The sequence below is a fragment of the Crocuta crocuta genome, unplaced genomic scaffold, assembly GCF_008692635.1.
Source record: "Crocuta crocuta isolate KB4526 unplaced genomic scaffold, BGI_CrCroc_1.0 scaffold103, whole genome shotgun sequence".
Taxonomy (NCBI): Eukaryota; Metazoa; Chordata; class Mammalia; order Carnivora; family Hyaenidae; genus Crocuta; species Crocuta crocuta.
Window position 1 is genome coordinate 1,812,811 of NW_027529192.1, and position 13,461 is coordinate 1,826,271.

Here is a 13,461-nt window from a genome sequence, read left to right on the forward strand (position 1 = left end):
GCTCCTTCCCTCTCTCTCAAAAATAAAAATGTTTAAAAAAACCAAAAACATTCTTCTAGCCTCACCTTGTCCCTCCACCATCAATTGAAAGAATTCGGATTCCTCTTCCTTTCACTGGATCCACATAGCCGATCAAGGCCAAAATTTCTCTAACAGCAGCCTGAAGAGTTTCATCCTTAATCTGTCTCAATCGTAATAAATATGGAATAACTTTTTCCTGTATTGGGAGAAAAGATATTTTATTGCTTTTGTCAAGAGTGAAAATGTATGACTATTTTTAACCAACACATATAGATCAATCATATATAATCACAGTGTTTATTAATTTCTCAGTAATCTTAAATGATGACTTTTTAATATATTATTGTCAATTAATATTCAAAATATATTTCTTCTAATAACTAGGTTAAAAATTAACCTCAATCCAAATATTTTCTTTAAAAAATACAATGTTTAATAATTAGAAAAAATATAAGTATTTAACACAAATTTATACAGTATTGTTAAGCACAAAAGATTAACATTGTAATTACATGAAATATTTTCTCCGAATCCTGAAGAAGATGAAACTGCTTCATAATAATTACTGGAAATTAAACTTGTTATCAAAAGAAAAACATAAACCATCTTGTTTACATAGGATATAAGGGTAATTCATAGTGAAATATAAACAAATGTCAGTTAATAAATCAAACTAAGGTAGAAGGCAAAAGCTTCAAATTCATTACAATATATAAATAATCCATTTAAACAAAACTAGGACTTCAAGACTCCGAGTGTTCATATTGTTGATCAGAGGCAAGAGCTTAGATTGTAGAGTTCTATACTGAGTTTACCAAAGACTTCTAGGTTCTGTACACAGAAAGTCTCACATGGTCAGTACCCCTAGTTTCAGGGAAAAGTTGAGTAGCAGCTACACTTGTGCTCTGTAATCTTCAGTAAATTAAAAAAAATCCCAATGTTTCATTCATCTTATTTCTTTTTTATGATAAATCAAATCTGAACTACTATTGTTCTAAATCTTTTTTCGGTTGTTTTATTTGCCCAGACTAATGTCGAGCTTCAAGGCCCTACTAGAAGAACCTGAACCATGGTGGAGCGTGGGAATGTAAATTTCCATTTTTGGTTAGGGTAGAACAAGTTGTTCTTTCCAAGAACAACTAGAAACGTTTAATAAAAGACAAAAAAAACCTATTTAAAAGCTGCAGAAGCAATGAGGACAAGGGAGGCCAAGAATCTGAAGAAGAAATAACGATTCAAAGGGGCAAATGCATTGGGCAAAAGCACCCAATGTTTATAGCTGCGCTATTGACAATAGCCAAATTATGGCAAGAGTCCAAATGTCCATCTACTGACAAACGGATAAAGAAGATGAGGTGTGTATATATATATATATAATGGAATACTACTTGGAGAGCAAAAAGAATGAAATCTTGCCATTTGCAACAACATGGATGGAACAAGACTGTATTATGCTAAGTGAAATAAGTCAGGCAGGAAAAGTCAGATATCATATGATTTCATTCCTACATGGAATTTAAGAAACACAACAGATGAACATACGGGAAGGGAAGGAAAAAGAAAATAAAAACAGAGGAGGAGGAAAACCATAAGAGACTCTTAAATACAGAGAACAAACTGGGGGTTGCTAGAGGGCATGCGCTAAATGGGTGATGGGCATTAAGGAGACTTGTTGGGTTGAGCACTGGGTATGGTATGTAAGTGATGAATCACTGGGTTCTACTCCCAAATACTATATTGTGTGTCCACTAACCTGAATTTAAATAAATAAATTTTTAAAAAGTGAGCTCACAAACTATAGTTTTTCTTCTCTTGAGGCATTTGATCATTGGGGAAAGAAACAAAAGACTGAAAAACTGGGATTGGTTAAGACAGAAAAACTAGTTTTAAAAGGTAACTCAAAGATCGGGAAAATACTTTTACAAAAAAGATATATGTAGCTATTATATATTACCATTATATAGTATATGTAATATACATGCTATACATATTTTATGTAATATATACTATACATATAAAAACTTCTATCCATAATAAAGAAATTCTCCAAATCCTAAGAAAAAGCTGGTCAACCCAATGGAAAACAAGTAAGACCTAGAACAGGCACTTCACAAAGGAAGCATACAAATGGCCAATAAACACTGGAAATGGTGCTAAACTTCAGAGTTTATCAGAGAACCACAATCTAAAGCCACAATATCGCTAAACATCTAACAAAATGGCTAAAATAAAATTAAAAGAAATAAAACTGCTGGAGAGGAAGCAGAACAACCAGAAGGCTGACACAATTTTGGCAAAAGTATAAAGTGGTATGAACACTTTGCAAAGCCATTTGGCAGTATCTGCTAAAGATGAAAAGAGGCATACTTCATGACCAGGAATACTAACTCCTCTTGGGTATACACTCCCAAAGAATAAAGACCTATATCTCCCCAAAAGATATGCCCAGAAGCACTATTCCTAAATATTCCCAGACTGGAAACTATCCAAATGTCCATCAGCAGTAACATGGATAAATACACCGCACTATATTCATACCACAGAAAACACCACAGTGAGAATGTTTCACGACCATACCCAACAGAGAAGGTTCGCACAAATAATGTCAAGTGAAAAACACCTAAAAAACACATACTGCATCATTCCATTTGTACAACATGCAAAAAAGGGCACAACTTATCTATGCTGCTAAAAATCAGGAAAACTGGTCAATCTTTGTTCAGAGACAGTGACCGGAAGGGGGCACAGAGGGGCTTTTGGGAGTGCTGCTACCATTCTGTTTCTTATACTGGATGAGGATTTTATGGATGTTTTCAATTTTTGAAAATTCATGGAGCTGCATACTTAACATATTCTTCTCTGCCCATACTCGTTTTATAAAAAGTTAAAAAAGGTCCCATGAATGGAGCTTGGGGATCCTACCAATCAAAGCAGAGATGAATTCAGCATTCAAAACAATGGAGGGGGAGAAAAATAAATTATGATAACACAATTCACGGAAGACCAGGAGTTCCTAATGATAGCTTTTTAGAAAGACCAAAAAAAAAAAAAATTCATGTCACTAATGAGGTGGCTTTGAAAGCATCTCTTTACTTTGAAAACTGTGACTAAATTTCTCTTGCTTATCCTGTAAAATTGGTCTTTGAAAGAAACCAGCTAGCTTTAGCTGGTAAAGGAAAGCTCTACTTTTACAAAGAATGTCAATTACAATGCAGACTGAGTGACATTTAGAAATTTATCATTCTGCAACCCTAAAGAAATGACTAGTTCTGGGAACAATTAGGTTAATGGGCGATGGGATTTCGGTGCTAGCCTAACCATCCAATGAGATCAGACTGTCATCACACTGATGCACGAGTCAACATTAGCATTACTAATGGTTTTTCAACCGATTATGTTCTGATAGGATACAAGGTGAGGACCGTGACATCATATACAATGTTCTCTAACAAAAAAATGTTTAACCCAACCAAGTCTTTATATTTAAATTCCAGTGTTTGGGAAGTAAAAAGGAGAGAGGAATACATCAAATAACCCCAATGAGGAGGAAGCCAGGTAAATCAAGAAAGTGAACGATTCTACAGGATGACCAGCCTGGTCTCTTCAATGAGTTTTGGAGATGAGGTAAGGAAGAACAGTGCTAGAAGGGACTTGGGGGAAATAACCAGAGGGCATGCACGGTCTAGACTGGACCCTCACTTGGATCCTATCAGTTACATAAAGGACTTCTTCAACCTGGGTATTGAAGGAAATGAAAATGTACTCATACAGAAAGGTATACATTATGAACTGGAAAAAAAAAAAAACTAACAAAATTTTTAAAAAGCTATAAAACAGTACAGATATAATGACTTTATTTTGGTATGTATACCCAGAACAGTTTCTAGAGAAATACTGTGGTAGATGCTACTAACGTTCCCCAATACCCGGTTTGCTCCCCCTTGCAAGCACACAAAGGCAGTACTGCAGGCAGGATAAGTAAGTCCTGAGGAGAAGAAACCTGTGGTACTTTCTGCTGAAATCCTCTCTTACCTGCTAGAGATCATGGAGGAAGGCCTTGCACGGACACATAAGAGAACAAGGTCAAGGCAGCCACCACACAGACTTTCGCTGTCCTGGAGAGTCACCCAAACCCCTGGACCACGTTGCACAATGGACAAAGAAGCTTCTGTTGTGTTAAGCCACTTCGATTTTGGTACTGTTTGTTATTAAGTCTAACTCAGCATCCTCTGATTAATACAAGAGACCATAATACATTTACAGTGGTAATTTCTGGGTTGGAGAAATCCGTTATCTTTTTTTTTTTTTTAATGTTAAGGGATGCCTTGGTTTTTTAAGTTTATTTATTTTGAAAGAGAGAGAGAGAGAGAGAGAAAACGAGTTGGGGAGAAACGGGGAAAGAGTCAGATTCACAAGCAGGCTTCACCCTGTTAGCACCGTTAGTTAGTGCTTTTTTCCTTATTCTTTATGTTTACCCAGTCCTTTTTTTTTTTTTTTATAATAAAAGGTTACATTTTTATTTCATTTATTTCATTGGGAAAGATCCCATGAAAGTGTACATGTTAACATGTCTTCATTTATCAAGTTCATTCTTTTTGAGGTACTTCTTATTTAGGGTCATGACGAAACTTTTTTCAGACTATCTAGCTTGTCATTCATAATTGATCTGAATATATATTCCTGTATCACGCTAACCTTTATTGAAAGGTCCTCAGATTTGGGATCAGTGATGCAAAATAAAAGAGCCCTCAGAGTTTCTATTAGGATGACCATTCATAATAGACTAAAACCGAAATATACCCACCAGGAGTACATTAACTAAACTGTGATACACTCACACCATGGAACAAAAAACCAAGAATGAATGGTCTACAACTACCCCTAACAATGTGAATGGTTACTAAAAATATGCTGAGTGAAAAAAATCAATCACAGCAGCTTATATAATATACAAAAGCAAGCAAAACTAATCCAGTCTAAACTAATCTGGGGAGATTGTGACTGAAGGGGGCACAAGGGAGGCTTCTCAAGCGCCAGTAAATTCTGTTCTTCATCTGCGCATCAGTTACACGGAGGCGTCTAGTTTGTGAAAAATTCACTGAACTTTATACCAATAACCACATGTGTATTACACTTCAGTAAAACAGTTTTTAAAAGTTCTTTAAAACTTTTAAAGTTTTAAGCAACTCTACTTCAGATCTCCGCTTTCAGTGTATCCCTGAAATGTTAATCGGACTTAAAAGCATATTTGGGAGATTTGTCTTTTAGGTAAGAGATTAAGTAGCTTTGAAAGATAACCCCCAATTTTATTAACATGAAATTCTAAAGTTTAGCTTACATATATCGTATGTATGAATTATTCAATATAAAACTACAAAAGGGCAACTTATTTAAAGAATTAGATAATGCTTCAGCAAGATGGTTGTCAAAAAAAGGAATAAATATGAATGAAGTTAAAGATTTCTGAATGGCAAGTTAGCAGATCTCTAATTAAATGTTAACATTATCTATTTATTATATATTTGTAAATTGTTCATTAGATATTACAAATCATCTTAGCAGTAGAGATTTAAAGACACTTAACCACATCATTCATATTTTATACTATTTCTCTGGAAACAGTGTTTAAATGGGTCTAACTTAGCTTCACTATTTTATATTTGAAAAAAAGCAAGACCAAGAAAAGCTCATTGTTTTATTAAAATAATTACCAATTATCATTAAGATCACTAACATTTTTAGATCTGCAAATACAAAAAGATCATGATATAAAAATTAGCAATGGTTTTACTTGTGAATTGTATCTCCCGTCTTTTAGAGTAGAAGTATGGTATAAACACCTACATTGCATTTTAGAAAAACTTGGCAACTATTTGGCAATTCAATGAATGCAATGAGTTTTATCTTCTATTGTAAAATGTTTCAGCTCTAAATATAGATAGTAGTACCAATAGCATAATGTATCATCACAGAATAAAAGAGGATTTATCACAATATATATCACAGAATAACTGGGGCAATTACTCACTCTATAACACATCATATGTACGATAAAACCACAAAAATATGTAAATGAAGACAATGAAAGGCTTGGCCTTCTCCCTCCTACAAAGTGTATCAGTACTCTTATTCCAAGACAAAACTACATTCAGTAAATCAGAATTTACCTTGACAGCCACTCCTTTTCCTTCAGGAAATTCTAGAAGATGAAAAGTCAGTTCTTCAACCCTGTTAATGCAGAGCTTGGGGTCAGCTGTTCTTCTCAGTGCCTGGACCAAGGCCCGGGTTCTGTTATCAATACTCACTCTCGCGATGATCTACAACCACACAGTAAAACCCATATGAGTAGAGTATGAAACTGCCCTAGCAATACTAACAAACGACTGACGTTTCTTAGGTCCCATGGGGAAACGAAACTTAGGCATCGGATCAAAATAAAAAATTCAAGCTACACTGCTAACAACTTGCCTTTTCTCGCTGAAGAGATAACCGCTTTTTCTCCTCCAGATTTTTGTCTCTGCTGGCAGGCTGCTCGGCTTTAACAGCCTCTTCCTGTTCTTCCGGCTGTCTCTTCGAATCATACTTCAGTTTGGGGACAAGTCCACCAATATAACCACCCACTAGAGCCTGTACACCTTCAGTGGGACGAGAAAGAAAGTTGGCAATACTCTGTTTGGTAGAAACTGGAAGAGCTTCAGGTGTCTCACTGGGACCTGCGGGCTTGTCCTCCGAAGGTAAGGAAGATTCTGAATCTAGCTCACCCACCAGGAAGCCGGGATCTGAAGAGCTAGGTTTCTCTTCTTCAACCTTTGTACCTTCAAGTTCTGGTTTGTCCTGGAAATGTTTACTTTCCTTTTTTTGAGGCATTCTTTCCTCGTGTTTGAAGTATGAATTAATGTGACTTGATAAAAAGTAGAATGACTCTCCAAATTTTGTGGTTATCCTACGTGTATAACGAAAAAGGCTTTGTTTACCTATATCTTCATCTAGAACACGACGTTGCTTTTCCGAAAGAGAGGTATTTTCCGTGGATTTGTCACTATACTTTTTCAGAGAGGTGATGGCTTGCTTAATGTTTTTCTGTTTTAACCAGCCGCTATCTGATACTTTTCTTAATAGTCGAAAACTTGGCTTCAATTGAGCTAAACGTGAGATCATTTCATTCTGAGTGCCAAAAACAGCCTTTGAAACGGAGTTCAAAGTACTTTTAATGCGGGACATACGAATGTTCACTTTTGTTAGTCCCTTGGGGGCAGAAGTGCTAAGTTTCAAAATTCCAATATGTAAGCCATGGTGGCCGGGAGAGGACCAGTGCTTGCCACAAGGGGGTGCTTCACTGTGGGGCCATTTACATCTTATTCTGCTTGTATGAAACCCTCTTTGTAGACCGATGTAGCTTATCCTCCAGCAATGTTTAGGTGAGCACAAGAAATGCAGCTGCTTGCTTCTCTGCTTCCCACAAAGTTTTCTTGCATTACTAAGGAGGTAAATATAATATATATCTATAGTCAAATTAATAGACATAACTTAAAAATCATTTCTTGTCTATAGGTTATGATTTTCACTTCATTCCTGAATGCTTCATTTAAGAAATTCCATAATTCATGGTCTTACCTGAAATGGCAAGAAAACAAAAATTAGGATCCAAGGTAAAACTGGGTAGAAGATAAAATACATTTCTACTTGAACTAAACGCAGCAGCCTGTCTCAAAAGAAGACAGAATAATGTATTTCCATGACAGATAATGCAGATTTGACTTTTAAGCTAACCGGAAAGAATTCATTTATTTGTCAGTGCAGAAATCAAAGAAAAAAGAAAGTGAATGGCAGGATGTGTGATGAGAACTAACGGAGGGAAGCTACCCAATAGACAAGTCTTCCTACAACACATAACTGAATAGCAGTTTAGATACTATGCTATTTTTCTTCCGTACTGTCAAAGTCTTGACAGGGTTACGTGACACTAGAAGTTGAATTCTTTTCAAGAATCGTCTTCTACTACTTTGTTCATTGCAAACATTTACAGAATATTTAATCTACACCAGACATGGTGCTAGATGCTGAGACCACAAAGACAACAAGATAAGAGGGAGCTCTCAGTCTAGAGCTACAGACGCCATGCAGAAAACACTTCGCTCTCTAGTTGTGTTTATTAAATTGAAGTTGGACTAGAAGAAGCTATGTGCCACAACTAACAGACAAGGGGCTCATAGCCACAATATTAAAAAGAACGCATACAGGGGCGCCTGGGTGGCTTAGTCGGTTGGGCGTCCGACTTTCGCTTAGGTCATGATCTCGCGGTTCGTGGGTTCGAGCCCCGCGTAGGGCTCTGTGCTGACTGCCAGCTCAGAGCCTGGAGCCTGTTTCAGTCTGTGACTCCCTCTCTCTCTGACCCTCCCCTGCTCACGCTGTCTCTCTCTTTCTCCTAGAAATAAATAAAAATATTAAAAAAAAAAAAAAGAACGCATACAAATAAGAAAGGAACGATTAATAGAAAAATAGGCAAAGGACACAAACAGGCCAGTCACAGAAGAATAAATATAAAGGTAAAATTACACACACACCCTTTACCACATCAAAGAAATATACCAATTGAAACAGATTTTTTCTTTTAATTGGTAAAAGTGTAAATGGTTAATACCCAGCACTGAGAATGGGCTAGAGAAATGGGACACCTAGGGCTGACAGTATCTAATGAAATTTTAAATACTATCTATCGCAATTTTAAAGGCACATATTTTTTGAAGAGCAATTCCTATATTAAAAATCTATGAAAAATTCTACAGAAATCCTTGCATTAAGAATGCAAAAGTATGCAAACACTTTCCCTAATGCACTGCCTGAAATCTTAAAACAATGAAAAACAACTCCAAAGGTCTTCTAACAAGGGATGGCAAAATAAAATAAGTCACGAACACACAACAGACTGGGTACCGGATAATATGACGCTGCATTCAAAGGCAACCGGTGATCTGCATATTCTCCATATGCACTACAGTGAAAGAGGCGAGCGGCAACAGTACATGAGTTACGCGTGTGTGGAGAGTATGTGGAGATACAAGGAGGCAGATATGTAGATCCTACGTAATGAAAGAAAAAAAAACCCTACATGTGCCATTTAAATCTGTGGCTACAGACACGTGTGTGTGCACACACACACAGATTCTCAAAGGATGAGCACCAGTGTAATTTTTTTTATCTATGTACTTATTTTGAGAGACAGAGAGAGACAGCATGAGTGGGGGAGGAGCAGAGAGAGAGGGAGATACAGAATCTGAAGCAGGCTCCAGGCTCTGAGCGCTCAGCACAGAGCCTGATGCGCTCAGAGCCTGATGTAGGGCTCGAACCCACCAACTGTTAAGATCATGACTTGAGCTGAGTGACCTGAGCCGACTGAGCAACCCAAGTGCCCCAAGCGCGAGTTTGTTTATTCCTGTGAACTGAGGAGTGGGATCCAAAGAGAACAAGGAGAAGGGCTTTGACTTTTTCCTTTTGTGTTGTCTGAATTTTGTTTACAATAAGCATGCATTAATACTTTTGTAATTAGGAAAAGCAAACAGAAAAAAAGAAAGAGCAAACAGTTATGAACATTTTAACAGACAGTGCCATGTCAATGGGGAAAGCAAATATCCAGGTAGGTTGGGGGGAAAAAAACCACTAAAAACTGGACAAAGGTAAAAAATGATTCATGAAGTGGAAAGCTAAGAAACGGAGGAGAGAATTTTAGATGATGTGAAAAAACAAACACAAACACAAAAAAAGCACTTGAGAAAGCATATACAGGGGCTCCTTTGTGGTTCAGGTAGTTCGGCATCCAACTCTAGATTTTGGCTCAGGTCATGATCACAGAGTTATGGGACTGAGCCCCAGGCTGGGCTCCGCGCTGAGCTTGGAGCCTGCTTAAGATTTTCTCTCTCTCCTTCTGCCCCTCTCTCCTGTTCACGCATGCTCTCTCTCTCTCTCTCTCTAGAAGGAAGGAAGGAAGAAAAGAGGAAAAGAGGAGGAAAATACAGTATAAGCAAAAATGGCAAGCAGTCTAGTTCACTCCAAGACGTACAGAGGACAATGAGGGAGAGGGAGAAGATGATATTGCAAAGACAGTCAGGGCCAGATTATGCAAGGTCTTACAAATCTTGCCAAGGAGATTAAAAATCAAACTCAGAATAAGGCATTTTAAGCAAAGGACACTAGAAAGGTGATTCCAGCAGATCTCTGACAGAATGGAATAGACAAGACTGAGAAAGAGAGACGCCCAGAACCAACTGTGATTGTTCAGATTACAGTCTGAACTAAAGTCTTTCTAAATCCCATGTGAACATATGTTACAAAACAAAACAATTTTACAGAGAAGGAAAAGAGAAAAGAAACCAACCTCTCTGCCTTCCAGGGTTTTTTTGAAGTCCTCAGGACTTGCAGTCAATGAAAGCTGAAGTAACATAGAATCTCCACAACCCCCAGTACAGAAAAATACTCAATAAAATATAATTAAAGTCCTTATAAATAAAAAGCCATGCTCAAAACCAGTAACAGACTCCTCCTCAACAATGAAAAATCAAATAACCTGATTAAAAAATGGGCAAAGAACTTGAACAGACGTTTCTCTAAATACCATATACGAATGGTCAACAAGCACAGGAAAAGATGCTCAACATCACTGATCATCAGAGAACTGTAAATCACTTCAGACTCATTCATATGGATAAGATTAAAAACAAACAAGCAGAAAATAACAAGCGTTGACAGATGTGTAGAAGTTAGAATCCTTGAGCGCCACTGGTGGGAATGGAAAATGGAGCAGCTGCTGTGAGAAACAGAACTCTGGTTCTTTAAAATATGAAAAATAGAAGTACCCCCTGATCCAGCAATCCTACTTCTGGATTTACATACCCAAAGGGATTGAAAGCAGGGGCTCAAGCACGTATTTGCACACCTGTGTTCACAGCAGCATGCCACAGCAGAGTGGAAACAACTCAAACGTCCATCTCCATAGACAAACAGATGGACAAAATGTGGTATTTACATACAATGAAACATTCTCGGCCTTTAAAAAGAAGGAAATCCTCCCACATGGTTTAACAGGGATGAACCCTGAGAACATTATCTGAAGTAAAATAAGCCATCACAAAAGGACAAATACTGTGTATGAGTCCACTGAAGTCTCTAGAGTTATTCAAATTCATAGATATAGAAGGCAGAATGGTGGTCCCTGGGGGCTGGGGGAATGGGGTAAAAGGGGTTGTTTCATGGGTACAGAGTTTCAGTTCTGCAAGATGAAAGAGTACTGGAGGTCTGTTTTGCCAACAGTGTGAATGTACTCAATGCCACTGGACCATATACTTAAAAATGGTTAAGACGGTAGATTTTATAACATGTGTTTTTATTAAAATATAAAAAAAAACCCAATTGTGGTAAACCCATAATTGAGAAATCACAGGCCTGGATCTTCTTCCGTCACACTGCCTTGAAAGGTACTCAGACCCCAAGCAAATGAAAACTAGTCAGCAGGTGAACCTCAAGGGGCCTCAACAGAGTCAACTAAAACTACCAAGAAAGGATGCTTCCACAACTCAGGGCAAATGGGCTATTTTACTTGACATGATCAGGAGAACTGAGTTGGCATTTTACTGGAGATCTGAATTAAGGTAAGAAGCAAATTATTACGAGTATCTGAGAAAAAAGCATTCAAGGCAAATGAAAAAGCAACCAAGACTTTGGAGACAGTAGTTAAGTTTCGTCTACTCAAGAACAGCAAGAAGAAACCACGGGGCTGGAGNNNNCAAAGGACAAAAAAAAAAAAAAAAACACCAAACCAAAAAAAAAACAGGGAAAATGGTGGAAAAATGGGCCCAAGAGTCAAGCAGAAGACAGAGCTCCAAGGGGTAAAGAGTCCCCATTGTTTCTTTCCAATGATATAACTCTCATGAATTACGAATACACCCAACAAGGCACCAAAATACAGTATATGAAGCAGAAAAAAAAAAAAAAAGAACAATTACAGGAAGACCAGACAATTCCATGATCATAACACTTTAATACGCTTCTCTAGAAACTACAAATATCAAGCAAAAATTAAGAAGCATAGAAAACTGCCAACAAAATCAACAAGATTCATTTAACTGCTCAGTCAGTTAAATGACTTTTGAGTTCAGCCCCGCATGGGGCTCTGTGTTGACAGCTCGGAGCCTGGAGCCTGCTTTGGATTCTGTGTCTCCCTCTCTCTCTGTCCCTTCCCTGCTCACGATCTGTCTCTGTCTCTCAAAAATAAATAAACATTTAAAAAATCTGAAAGTTTAAAACTCTGGTTTTAGTACTTTATTTAGAGAGAATAACCAGGGTAGAGCCTTGACGGCGAGGAAGTCTTCCTAGGAAACAAAAACGCAGGAGGAAGCACAGCCTGAAAAACATCAGGCTGATGGAAACCAGTACAGCATCAAGGCGTAAAAAGAACTGGATAACGCACAAAGTGAAACATGAAACACAGACTGACGGATTATCACGAAGACTCGGCGGGAAGGTGTCCAGGGCTAAGAGTTGCCCTGACCTTTTTACAAATACGTGTCCCGCACGGGAGGCCTGTACCCTGCAGCACAAGTCCTTTGTCACTAATGAGCAAAACAACAACTCAGGACAAGCTGTACTTTTACCAACTTCGCATGGGAAGCAGAAAAATACATGGTCAACTGATCTTCTCCCTCCGGGTCACTATAAAAAGACAGTCTCTCAAGATTTTAATGTAGATCTAAGGCAAAAACTGGAAAACACCAAGGTCACTGATAAAAAGTTTGAACAAGAAGTATGAAGTAACAACATGTTCTTATGCTGAAATACAAACAGATCACCCATTTTAACAAAACGACAATGCACTTGAAACAACAGCCTCCAAAAGGCATAAACTCTAGCTCACAGTTTAATATGCTTTAAGTGTCGTTATTAAAAATTCTTATTTTTCCACCGTTTCCCCCTACAATGAAACATACCTGTGTCATTTTGAAATCTCAGCAAATAGGACTCTAGACCCACAACACGCCACTTAAAATAAGACCGTACTTTCTGGGCATTTCTCCCAGGTTTCTCCTACAAGGCACCACTCTTCTTGAGAGTCCTCATTAGCCGCAGAAACCGGGTTCCTCCCAGCACCACGACAGAAACGACAACGACGAAGGGCGCTGCCACACAATGATTCATGCATCCAGTTTCATCTCTTAAAAGGGACACACCTGAAGGCGCTGAAGCAACTGCGGCGGAGGCAGGGAGTTAAAAAGAAATCGCTGGTGACTGAAAATAATCCCGCCGGAGAACGCGCCGGGGCGCGGGCGCTCGACAACGGTGCGCAACGGGGAAACCGCTGTGACGGTCCCCAGCGGTGCGGAGACGCCGGGCTGGGAGCGCGGGGGCGGGGCCGGAAGCGCGGGGCGGCGCCACGAAAACCCAAACAGTTCG

General features: G+C 38.3%; 1 protein-coding gene and 1 long non-coding RNA gene across 4 annotated transcripts in view; one reads left to right on the forward strand and one right to left on the reverse strand.

Annotated features, from left to right (window-relative positions):
* The window catches only part of PNPLA8 (patatin like domain 8, phospholipase A2), a 43,333-nt gene extending 29,878 nt beyond the window's left edge, over positions 1-13,455 (reverse strand). Inside the window, exons 1-4 of one of the 3 annotated variants that reach the window (XM_077758330.1) lie at positions 13,239-13,455; positions 6,490-7,498; positions 6,189-6,338; positions 66-217 (exon numbers count right to left, since the gene is read on the reverse strand). In XM_077758330.1, the coding sequence (XP_077614456.1) occupies positions 66-217; positions 6,189-6,338; positions 6,490-7,242 (1,055 nt within the window). In that variant the 5' untranslated portion in view covers positions 7,243-7,498; positions 13,239-13,455. Of the gene's footprint in view, positions 1-65; positions 218-6,188; positions 6,339-6,489; positions 7,636-12,998; positions 13,217-13,238 lie in introns of those variants that run through there. The other 2 variants (XM_077758329.1, XM_077758328.1) reach the window with 2 other exon arrangements.
* LOC144226801 (uncharacterized) overlaps positions 1-13,461 on the forward strand; it is a 497,259-nt gene that overhangs the window by 112,522 nt on the left and 371,276 nt on the right. The window lies entirely within an intron of this gene.